The 11,747-nt window shown below is 45.6% G+C and overlaps 1 protein-coding gene across 5 annotated transcripts in view; it reads left to right on the forward strand.

The window, feature by feature from the left end:
• DPF3 (double PHD fingers 3) overlaps positions 1–11,747 on the forward strand; it is a 247,255-nt gene that overhangs the window by 39,457 nt on the left and 196,051 nt on the right. For 4 of the 5 annotated variants that reach the window (XM_048219959.2, XM_044391364.3, XM_057318575.1 and 1 more), the window contains exon 2: positions 10,916–10,989. The exons of the other annotated variant lie outside the window; for it this stretch is intronic. In XM_048219959.2, coding sequence (XP_048075916.1) covers positions 10,940–10,989 — 50 coding nt within the window. In that variant the 5' untranslated portion in view covers positions 10,916–10,939. The remainder of the gene's footprint in view (positions 1–10,915; positions 10,990–11,747) is intronic. 5 annotated transcript variants of the gene reach the window in all.

An 11,747-nucleotide genomic window follows, 5' to 3' on the forward strand; every position in this document is an offset into this window, starting at 1 on the left:
GGTGGCCCTGGCCAGGGGTTTTTACCCACATTTTCTCCAGCTTTGTGAGCCTCATGTCTTCTCTCTCACTGGTTCCCAACTGGGCCTTCACTCTTCCTTACCACTGGGATCAATCCTTTATTCACTTTCTCTTAAGGAAAGCTTATCAAGGGGGTGGGGACAATAGTAAGAGCTGATTAAACCAGGGTCTTGAGTCCTGGAGGCCTCAGATGAAACTGGGTTGTTATCTATGTGTGAGATTCCACGTGTAGTCTCCAGGATGTGCCTCACAAGGCATCAAAGTATGGTCTGTGTCTAGACCACACCATCCATAGGCACTATGAAGTAATATTAAGAAAAGTAAATCCTGTAATTCTCTTGAGATCAAAATATTTTTTTAAAAAGATTTATTTATTTATTTTAAAGAGAGAGAGAGAGAGAGTGAACGACAATGAGAGCGTGGCGTGGGGGTGAGGGGCAGAAGTAGAGAGAGAGAATCTCGAGCAGACTCCCCAGTGAGCCTGGAGCCCGAAGCGGGGCTTGACCTCATGACCCTGAGATCATGACCTGAGCTGAAACCAAGAGTCACAGGCTTAACCGACTGAGCTACCCAGGCTCCCCTTGAAAACATAAGAATTTTACATTGTATTTGGGTTTGTGAATTTATTAAGTGTGAACATTTCAAATGTGCCATACATGTTATAATCCTGCTTTGAATTTCCTCCTTTTTAATCATCTGGGCACCTGGGGGGGTCTCTCCCCCTCTGAGGGACTGGGTATGCAGGCCTGCTCTATCAGGGGTGAACAACCCTTTTTATACAAGAGGGCAATCCAGGAAAAATCAACAAACAAAAATCAAAGGGTCATCTTTGCCCCTTAATCAACCAGAAGAGAGCTTTATGGAATCTCATGACCGAGCGGTGGGTGGGGCGTCAAGGAATGCTTGAGAGAAAAGGGGCACTGCTTTTTTTAGTCATTGAAAACTTAATATCCAGGTGTTTGGAGACAGTTTTCCAGCTTTTCATTCTGAAATTAGACGTGGGGATGCCCGTGTGATCCTTGTCGCTGCAAGGACTCACCCCAGAACCCTTGGATTCATGCTTTCTGTGGCTCAGCGTGTCTCTCACCCAGCAGAGAGCCCAGTACAGAGTAGGCACTTAATAAATGCCTATTCAGAAGCAATATGGTAGAATGGATAAGAACAGACTTTACCAAACTGCCTCCTTCTGTCACTTACTAGCTAGCTGTGTGACTTTGGCAAGTTTCTTAACCTCTCTGGGTCTCGGTGATAGTCTGTCAAGTGGGGATGGTATCAATCCCTACCTCATAGGTGGGGACTGAATGAGTGAATACACGTGCGCATTTAGAGCAATGCCTAGCAGATACAAACCTGCGTAAGTGTTAGCTGCTGTGTAAATATTGCTGCTGAGCTGAGTGGAAACCCAACCTCTATAAGGTGCTAGAGCCTCATGGAGAATCTCTTTCTATCCCTGGCTTCTGCTTCGTTACCATTGGTCAGATTTTCTCTCTTGTCTCTTGTCCGTGAAAATACATTTGATTTCCACATGAAATAACTATGCCTTTTCCCTCATTCCAAACTTTTAAAAATAATTGTATTTATTTATTTGACAGAGAGAGAGAGAGGGCATGAACACGAGCAGAGGGAGGGGCAGGGAGAGAGGGAAATAAATCAGACTTCTGGGTTCCCAGAAGGCTCCCCACTGAGCAGGCAGCCCAATGCAGGGCTCAATCCCAGGACCCTGAGATCATGACCTGAGCTGAAGGCAGACACTCAACCGACTGAGCCACCCAGGCGCCTCTCCAAACTTTTTTTTAAGGCAAGAAAAGCAAAACCTAGAAATCCCAAATGTGTTTGAAGCAAACGTGGGTCTGTCTGTAATAGTGCATTGGATTAATAATCTGTGTGGAGACCGTAAAACTCGATTTGGCGAAACTGCTCTTTTCCCAAGAAAGTGCCAGGTTCTCTGTTCCCCTTCCATCTCTTCTCACAGAACGCCCTCCGTGTATGCTCAGCCACTTGGTCTGGTCTTTGCATCGACAGGAGAGCCCCCGGGAACGACACATGCCAGATACGATCTGACTCCAGGAGCCTTGTCTACCTGATGATTTTATTTGTCATGACTTTTATTTTCGTTCATTGACTTATTCTTTAAGGTTTTAAGTACTGAAATACAGCATACACAGAGAAAGGTGCACATGCGTTTGGCTCAATACATTTTGACAAGTCGAACTTATTTGTGTCATCAACACCCAGGTTAAGAAACAGCAGGACAGAAGGCACAGCTGGGCACAGTTCCTACCTCACCCCCTATGCAACCCCGCCAAGGGAGATTATCCTGGCTCTCACCCCATGAGATGGAATCTTCTCGTATTTGCACTTCCGTGTCTGGATTTCCCCCTTCAACACTGTGAGAGGCATTCATACAACTGTCGTTGTAGGCTGTTCATACTTAGTGCTGTATAATATTCCGTCGTGTGAGTGTACCATGAGTTCTTTGCCATTCCACTCTCGATGGGCTTGTGGCAGTTTCTGGTTGGAAACTTCTGTGCATCTCACTACCGGGACCATGCTGGTACGTCTTTTGGGAATGACGTGCACAGACCCGCCAAGTGGGATAGCTGGGTCACAGGAACGGTGTCTATTCAGTCAGTGCTGCCAAACGCTCTTTCAGAGTAGGGGTGCCAATCATCCGCCTGATTTTGATGAAGAAAATTATTCCATATTCAGATCTGATTTGAGTTTTAAAGCAGAATAACACTGCACTGATTCTGTTGATTTTGCCATTCCTATTTCTCCCCTCTCGTGTGCCTGAGCCATATGGTAACCAGGCAAATCCTCTCAAGTTGCTGTAACTGCTTCCTTTCGGGAGGCTCTTGACTTTTAGACCTGCTACCTGAAATGGAAGGTTTAGGATTCGTTTTTTTCCCCTAAAATGTCTGCTTTATTTTCAAGAACAGAAAACACTAATCACCACATCCTCTGAAAAAAAAAAAAATCCTCTCCCACCCTTCCAACATTGCTTACACCTTGTATTGAATGAAATTTAGAGCGTGGGGAAGTTTTGAGTGAAAATTGAATATTGATGAGATTACGGATTTTCCAAAATGTGCTTGCTGGATCATTCCACTCGTGACTTCAGTTACAGGTGCCCTTCTCTGGAATTTGACAAAGCTGGGCAAACGGAGAGTCAAAAGGCCCCTGGTCTGGTCCTGATTTTCGGATGTCAGCAACCGTGGTGCACGGTGCTTCCGTGGTGCAGAGACAGAAACCTTCCCGTCCAACCCCAGAGACCTTACAAATGGGGACCTCTGAGTGCTAGAGGGACTTTAATCGAATCTGTTCATTTTGGCTTGCCCTCCCTTCCCTGGACCCCAAACAACAAACTAGAAACAACATCCCAGAGGATAACAGCAAAAATATTATTTCACATACTGCTTCTCATAAAAATTACTCACAAAAGCACTCTCAAATCCTGCAGCACTGGTGAGTTATTCTTTTATTTTACAGATGGGAAAATTAAGACCCATGGAGTTGATTTGACACTATACGATCCTGGAAGAGCTGGTGGTTGGAAGCCAGGCGCATGCCTGGGATTTGCCCTTCTAGGCACAGGGCGTCTTTTCTAAGAGCAGTTTTAAGGATGCGTGGCTATATCAGGAGCTCATCAGGAGGTCCTTTTGATGGGTGACCTTCACTTCCCAGAGCTTGGCACTTTATCTGGTTAGAAAGTCATCTTCCGTAAGGACATGTGCAAGGAATTGATTGCTGGTTTGTATGTAGTGGCTAAGAGTGGAAACTCAGTGGGTACCTATGTCAGTAGGGAAAAGGCCCAGTAGCTACGCTACCTTCATACCTTGGATTGTTACAGAGCCGTTAAAAGGATTTTGGCAAAGTATGGCAGAATAAATAAGAGGGAGAAGAGTATATATGATATATAATTCTATTTTTTAAACAAAAAATAACCATCCTCCCCCTGCCCCAAACCACAATTAGTATGTGTGTGTGTGTGTGTGTGTGTGTGTGTCTGAAATTACAAAAATGTGGATGGACACAAACTAAAATGTTAACATGGGCTACCTGGGGAAAGCAGGGCTGAAGATGGGAGTACTGCTGTGGGAGAACAAGGTAGAGCAAAATAGCATGTGACAAAATGCCATAAATTATATATATGCATATATATGTATACATATGCATCAGGAAATGCATAAAAAGTACATGCATACATTTGAAAGGCAAATGAGTTGTTCCAGTAAGAACAAGACTGTGAACCCTACATGGGTCAGTTAGCTTGGCAAGGGCGAGAGGTCAGTTCTGTGGCTGAAGGCTTTACCCCCGGGTCAGTTATGTTGTGTGTGAAGGACATTGGTCAGAAGTGGAATGGGAAGAAGTGTGGGTGTCTGAGCACAGGGTGCGTTTGGCAAACCAGTAATCGGAACTACCGTCCTAATGTGCCTACCACGTGCTGGCATGTTCATACTTTCTAGAAGTTAGATATTTTTATCTCCATTTCACGATGAGGAAAGCCGAGGAGCAAGCAACTCAAGGCCACGTAGTGAGTGAGTGGTGCTGAGGTTGAAGCCCAGATCCATCTGATTCTAGAACTCCTGCATTTTAGAGATTTAGTGGGGGTGACCAGGGCTGGCCCGCTTTGATCCACATTGAGATTTCTGTGAGGTCCCCTCTCACAGGGTCCTAACGTGTAGGTTTTGTTGTTAAAACCAACCATGCCACCACCAAGGGAATGTTTCCTGTGTGTTCCAGTTGGCCTGAGCTTCTTACCTGGGTGAGGGAGGGCAACCTGTTTGGGCCTCTTCCTGAGGGAGCAGGGTTTCATGGAAAAGTAGGGCACGTGGACACCTACCTTAGGACAGGTGAGCGACAGACTGGCTTGTTAAAAAGGAGGACGGTTTGACCACATCTGACACCTGGCCCCTGCACTGTCCCAGCAACCACTTTGGGAGTAAGTGCTTGGGTTTCGTGGGGATCTCTCTCCCACCTCTCCTTGCCATCCACGCTCCCCCACCCAGCCCCACTAAACACAAAAGAGCGAACAGTCATGGCTTGTTTGGTGGCCTGGGAGTGTGACTTCCACCCAAAGCGCCGAGTGCTTGTGCTGTCACCAAGGGTGCCCCAAAGTGAGTATTTAAGATAAAAATCTCAGATCTGTGACCCCCTTCTCTTTTCTTGGCCTTGCTCTTCTCACTCACAAAATGGGGACAGATTTTTCTCTTGCTTATGATGACAAGAAGAGGTGATCTAGAATATATTTTGTTAAACGATAAGAAGCATGCTGTCTGTTTAGAAAGGCAAGGCCGGTTCTGCGTGTTAGCGCTGCTGATACCCATGGTCAGTGCCATTTTTATGGAACAAGTCTGGATGTTTCCAGGGTGGCTGGACCACTGTTTTCTACAGGGATCCGTGTCTCATCCACAGGGACATTGGCGACTTCACAGGAACAGGGCCATTACCTAAAGGTGAACGTGGCTGCAGAGGGTAAGCTGGCCACAGGGGTGGCCTTCCCTGGGCCCTCCTGCCCTCTGTCTGAGGCAGATGGCTGTCGTTCCCCTGGTGCGGTTGCAGCCGCTGGAACTGCATTCACTGCCCGCTGCCTTCCTGCACAGCCCAAGGAAGCACCCGGGGCCCGGGAGGGCGAGACAAAATGAGGAGAGAGCTTGTGGCGGGCTGTTGCCCACACTTCCCCTCCTGCCGCAGGTTGTAGACTGCGCCTCATGGCTGAGGATAAATTGCCTGGTCTTTCAGAGTCTCTGTTTCTCTTTTTAGTGGAGCAAAATCCTTTGAATGAGCCTGTGTAGATGTCGTGATGCTGAACAGTGACCTTGTCATGAGTTCCTTAAAGATGGGGACGAGGACTCCAGTACTCAGCATAGTGCCTGGTGCACTGGAGGAACCCGGAGAAATGCTTTTCATTGACATGGAACCCCTGGCCGTGTATAGCTGGACAGCGCCAGAAGTAACCGTTCGGGGAATATTTTTCTTCCTTTGCATTCCTCTACGCATGATAAAGTGTGGGATTTGGACACCTTTTCCTCTATCCTTATTCTTCTTTGCATTTATTTTACTTAAAAAGTGATTTCCGGGGTGCTGTGTGGCTCAGTGGGGTGAGTGTCCGACTCTTGATTTTGGCTCAGGTCATGATCTCAGGGTTGTGGGGTCGATCTCAGGGTTGTGGCGTGGTGCGTTGCGCTCGGTGGCAGGGAGTCTGTTTGGAATTGGGATTCTCTGTCTCCATCTGCCCCTCCCCCTACTCTTGCTCACCCGCTCTCACTCTCTCAAAGAAATAAATACATTTAAAAAAAATTTCTTTCTGACAATTAAATAAAACTGATAGGACCTAATTCTATATCCCTCTTCTGTTTGCAGTTTTGAACAGATAAGGTAAAATCTTGTTCTGCTTGATTCTGCTTAAATATAGGGGTAGCTTGAGCAGTTTGGGAGGCGAGCTTTCCTGCATCCTGGAAGCTACTCCTGACTCTTCCCTTTTCCCATTGGGACTACAGAGTCTCCTGAGGTCCCCAGACAGAGTGGCTTACCTGGGTCTACATAGGATGAGGGCTGAAGTTCCCAGTGGGCTCCCAGGCACTGGATAGTAGGGTATCCTTTAGAGAAAAGGGGGAAAAAAAAATCCACCCAATGGAATGGTAAAGGAATGACATCACAGTAGGCATAGCAACGGCAGGTAATCATAGTCTCTGCTCAAGGTGGTCAGAACCCCAGGGGAAGGCCGAGTTTCATTGTGTTCCTTTTCCCATCGGAGCAGGCACGAGCAGGGAGGCATGGAGGAGGGGTTGCTTATCCAATGGCTAGACCAGGCCAGAGGTTTGCTTCTCTCTCTAGACCTGCCTCCCCACTCTGGCAGTCTCTCTGGGGGTGGTGGTGTGCCACCTTGCAGCGTTTAATTCTGTTACTTTATTATTTAGGGTTGCCCTCCGAATCTGGCTAGAGAGGGAGAACAAAAGCAGAGGGAAGCATGTCAATGGAGAGGAAAGTAGAGGGATGAAATTATCATCAGGAAGTGTCATGGAACCCTGGAACGCAGTCCTCAGGTTTTCCTGCCCAGAGGCGTGTGTTTCCTCTGACAAATGCACACACGGTCCATCTCCTGTCCCTTACTTGCTTCTTTGGGCCTTGACTTCTGCAGCAGATGGTGTTGAGTTGGGTGCAAACCCTATAAGTTGTGCTAATTTCAAAGTCACTGTGCCTAAAGCCCAAAGTGATTCAGAACAACTTCCTGAGACCCCATGTGGCTAGAGCAGCCATATATATATATATGGTGAGTGCTGACTCTCCAGGACAGCTTGCAGTGTTGTCTCAGGAGGTCATCTCGAACACAGTGCAAGGGTTGTTAAGTGTCGAAGAGTTGATTAAGGGGCATGACCGGGAGACTGCTATTCTGGGGCTTTTGGGTACTCTGCATCCAGAAACCATTTCTCCTTTCCTGTCATTGTGGGATGACTATAACAGGTCATGCCTGCTTGCTGTTTCTTGCAGGTCAAATCATGGTTGCCTCTTTGTCTCCTTGTCACCCTGGCATTTTGAAATCTTTAAAGTGGGTGTGGCAGCCTGACCAACCCATGAGTAGCTATCATGAGGCTGAATGCACCGTCTCTACTCTCAGCAGAGCTGCTCACCCCCAACCTATGGAAATTTAAAGATATTTAAGAGTCTTTTGGGAAGCATGCTCTTTGGCTTCTTTAGTGAGAATATCTGGAATTTTTGTCTTCTTTATGCAGAATATCTGGACAAGCTGGAGAAATTACTTACACAGTTGCTCTTGGCTATGGGTAACTTTGTAAAGTGAGCCTACTTTTTGAATTTTTTTATTGAGATAAGATTCATATAACATAAAGTTCAGCATTTTAACTGTGCGTAACTCATTGGTTTTTAGGTTAAAAGTGTACGATTCAATGGTTTTAGTAAACCTAAATTGAGCAACCATCACTACTACCTAATTCCAGAACATTTGCATCACCCCAAAAAGAAATCTTGCACCCATTAAGTATCACTCTTCATTCCCCCCTTCTCCCCAGCCCCTGGCACCCACCAGTCTACTTTCAGGCTCTATGGACTTCTCTATTTTGAATATGTCGTATAAATGGAATCGGACAATATATGTGGCCTTTTGTGTCTGGATTCTTCAACTTAGCATGTTTTCAGTGTCCAACAATATTGTAGTATATATCGATATTGCCTTTTAAAAAATGGCAGAATAATATTCCATTATGTGGCATACCACATTTTATTTATCCATTCATCTGTTGATGGACATTTGGGTTCTTTCTACTTTTTGTCTATTACGAGTAAGGCTAACATGAACATTCAAATACAAGTCTTTGGGTGGACATATGTTTTTAGTTTTTTGGACTCTATACCTAGGATTGAAACTGCTGGGTCATATGATAACTGTACGTTTAATTTTTTGAGGAACTGCCACTGTTTCCCACAGTGGCTGCACTGTTTTACATTCTCACCAGCAACGTGTGAGGGTCCGGTTTCTCCACTTCCTTGCTGACACTTGTGATTATCTGCCTTTCTGATTCTAGCCATCCTAGTGGGTGCAAAGTGGTGTCTCGTTGTGGTTTTGATTTGCATTTCTCTGATGGTTAATGATGCTGAGCATCTTTTCATGTGCTTATTTTCTCTGGAGAAATGTCTGTTCAGATCCTTTGCCCATGTTTTCATTGAGTCATTTGTCTTTTTGTTGTTAAGAAGTGAGTTTGTTTTATTTTTTTTATTTTTTATTTTTATTTTTTTAAAGATTTTATTTATTTATTCGACAGAGATAGAGACAGCCAGAGAGAGGGAACACAAGCAGGGGGAGTGGGAGAGAAAGAAGCAGGCTCATAGCAGAAGAGCCCGATGCGGGGCTCGATCCCATAATGCCGGGATCACGCCCTGAGCTGAAGGCAGACGCTTAACCGCTGTGCCGCCCAGGCGCCCCAGAAGTGAGTTTGTTTTAATACATCATTGTTCCTTGCTCTACTCTAACGTGGTTTACCAGCCCGTGGAGATGGAGGGGTGTAGTGGGTAACTTAAAAGCAGCCTGAGGTCTCTGCTTCTTAGGCCACTCCTCGGTGTTCTTGGGGGAATCTCCTCTTTATTGCCTGTCCTTAACAGTTTTCTTCCCCAGAGTTTCTGTTCTTGAGCCAATTCTTATTTTGCTCTCAGTTCCTTCCCAGTTGACCTCCTCTATACCCATGGCACCCACCACCATATATATGCTGATTACTCCCAAATGCATATATCCAGCTCCTACTTCTCTCTGGGGCTCCATATTTACATGTCCACGTGGAACGTCAACATGTTCAAAACCTACTACATTCCTCTGCCAAACCTTCTCCTGGGTTCCCCATCTGGATGACTGGTAGCATCCTCTAGCAAGTCAAAAAAGCTGCAAGTCATCTTGGACTACTTCCTCTCTCTCTAGGGCACATCTGCCGTCTTCCTGTCAAGTACTGTGCATTGGCTCTCTTTAGTAGCTCTCTCTAACTTATCTTTAGTTCTTCACTCCATGCTGACTACCTTAGTTCAGGTCTTTGTCATTCTAACTAGATTCCCTAGTTTTGAGTTACTTCCATCTATCCATCCTCTGCCAGAATGATCCAGTTATATTCTTCCCATCTTAAAGTGGTGCCTTGTTACCTGAAGGAGAAACTTTCTAGTTCTTTGTTGAGTGTACAGGCCCTCTTGGATCTGACCTCTATCTCTCCAACTTCATATTCCTCTGCTCATTCTCAGCCCTTGTTTTAACCATAAGGAGTGCTTTCAGGTTTCTTGGATGGCTTGTGTTCCCTCAGATCTCCAGTGAATTTTATCTCTGTGGTCAAGGATAGATTTTCAGGGCTGGATTATGGACCCAATATGGCCCCAATTAAATACCACTACGGATAGAGAACATGGTGACTGTGGCTTCGATACGGATTTTGATTTAATAATTTATTTACGTGAAAGGATTTCCAAACTGAATAGAAATTAAACTTCATTTTATTGTATTTATCAGCCACCTGCATTGCAAAGGGGATGGACTTTTGGGAAAAATTCTGACATCTGCCCCATCCATAGCCTGTTGTGACTTTAGTTATGTTCTGAATCAAGAGCACAGGATACATGATGTGACAAGTATATATGTATTTTGGGAGCGAATGGGACAAAGTATTTGAAATCAGATGTGGATTCCAAGGTTGCCATAGCTACTAACTAGTGTGAACACCAGCATCATACATTTGTTTGGAGTGCTACACCTCTAACCTCTGCCGTGTCTTCTTGGTCTGAGGACGTTAGTCCTTAGATAAAGAAACTTAGTGAAACTGAAGGAATGATTCCTGGCCCTTCCCAAATACTGTTATTTTTTTAAAAATTATTTATTTATTTATTTATTTATTAATTTATTAATTTATTATTTATTTATTTATAATTTATTTATTTATTTAAAAGATTTATTTATTTTTAGAAAGAGAGTGTGAGCCAGGGGAGAGGCAGAGGGACAGGGAGAGAGAGAATCCCAAGCAGACTCCCTGCTGAGCATGGAGCCCAACTTGGGGCTCGATCCCAGGACCCCGAGATCATGACCTGAGCTGAAACCAAGAGCCAGATGCCCAACTGACTGAGCCACGCCAGTGCCCCTTTCCAAATACTTTAAAAAACGATTCAATTTAGCTTGGATTACTATGTAGTGCTTTCTTACTCTCCCTCAAATTTTTTTACTTGGAAAAATGTGAAGTCTTCTGAAAATTTGCAAGAAAGGTACAATGAACACCCCTGTACTCTGCTCAGATTCGCCATTTTCTAGTATTTTCCCACCTCTCTGTCCCGTTTTTCCTCCCTTTTATGCACATGTGTGCACGCCCCACACTTTCCCTAAATGGTCTTACCGTCCTCTTTGTATTTTGGTTATAGTATCAAATAGTCTGAAGAAGACGGATGATGCTTGATGGGGCCGAGAAGTTAGTTGCTGGATCCTCCTATGGAAGGTACTTTTTTCTCTCACAGTTTCCGAACGGATGGAGCCGCCATGGGACTAGATCAATGGCCCCTTCTGAGAATCTGTTAATCCTCTCTTCATATGAAGCTGCAAACGTGATCATCCATTTTTTTTCAGGAAGAGTAAGATTTAGTTTGTAACAGCCATCCTCTTCTGGGGATGTTTCTGAGCTCCCGGCAAAGCTGAGTGCCAGAACCGAAGCCTTGAGCTCTTGGCCCAGCGCTGCCGCTGACCAGAGCACCCTTGGATGGTCCTAGCAAGTTCCTTTCTCGTGCTGAGCCTCAGTTTCCCCATCTATGGAATGAGAGTTTGGATTCCCTGCTCTCTAAGTCCCCTCCCCGTGCTCATGCCCTGTGACTCTGGGATGGCCAGAAAAATTCAGTCCTTCTGGAAACTGCCACAGATACTCATTGTGCTTGTGAGGTGAATTCCAGAACTGATGGGAGGCTGGGCTTCAGCCAGGGGCGTGTCTGCTTTATGACGAGTGTCTCCCCTTGTAAGAGCCACCAGTGCGCTCTCTGCCTGCTGAGGCGGGAGGTGGGCTTGGTGGGGCCGGAGGAAGCAGTGGGAACTCTGACCCCTTCGGTGGAGGCTCCCCACCTCCTTTCCTTTGAGGTTGTCTGCTTGTTTAATGTGTCGTATGCCTTGCTTCCCCCGCCCTTTTATAGCTACTTTTGTTCAAGGATATTGCCATCTCGTTTTCCTGTCCCTGGCCTACCTCCAGGTTGAATATCTAGGGAGGACAGC

This window comes from Ursus arctos, unplaced genomic scaffold (assembly GCF_023065955.2).
Source record: "Ursus arctos isolate Adak ecotype North America unplaced genomic scaffold, UrsArc2.0 scaffold_25, whole genome shotgun sequence".
Taxonomy (NCBI): Eukaryota; Metazoa; Chordata; class Mammalia; order Carnivora; family Ursidae; genus Ursus; species Ursus arctos.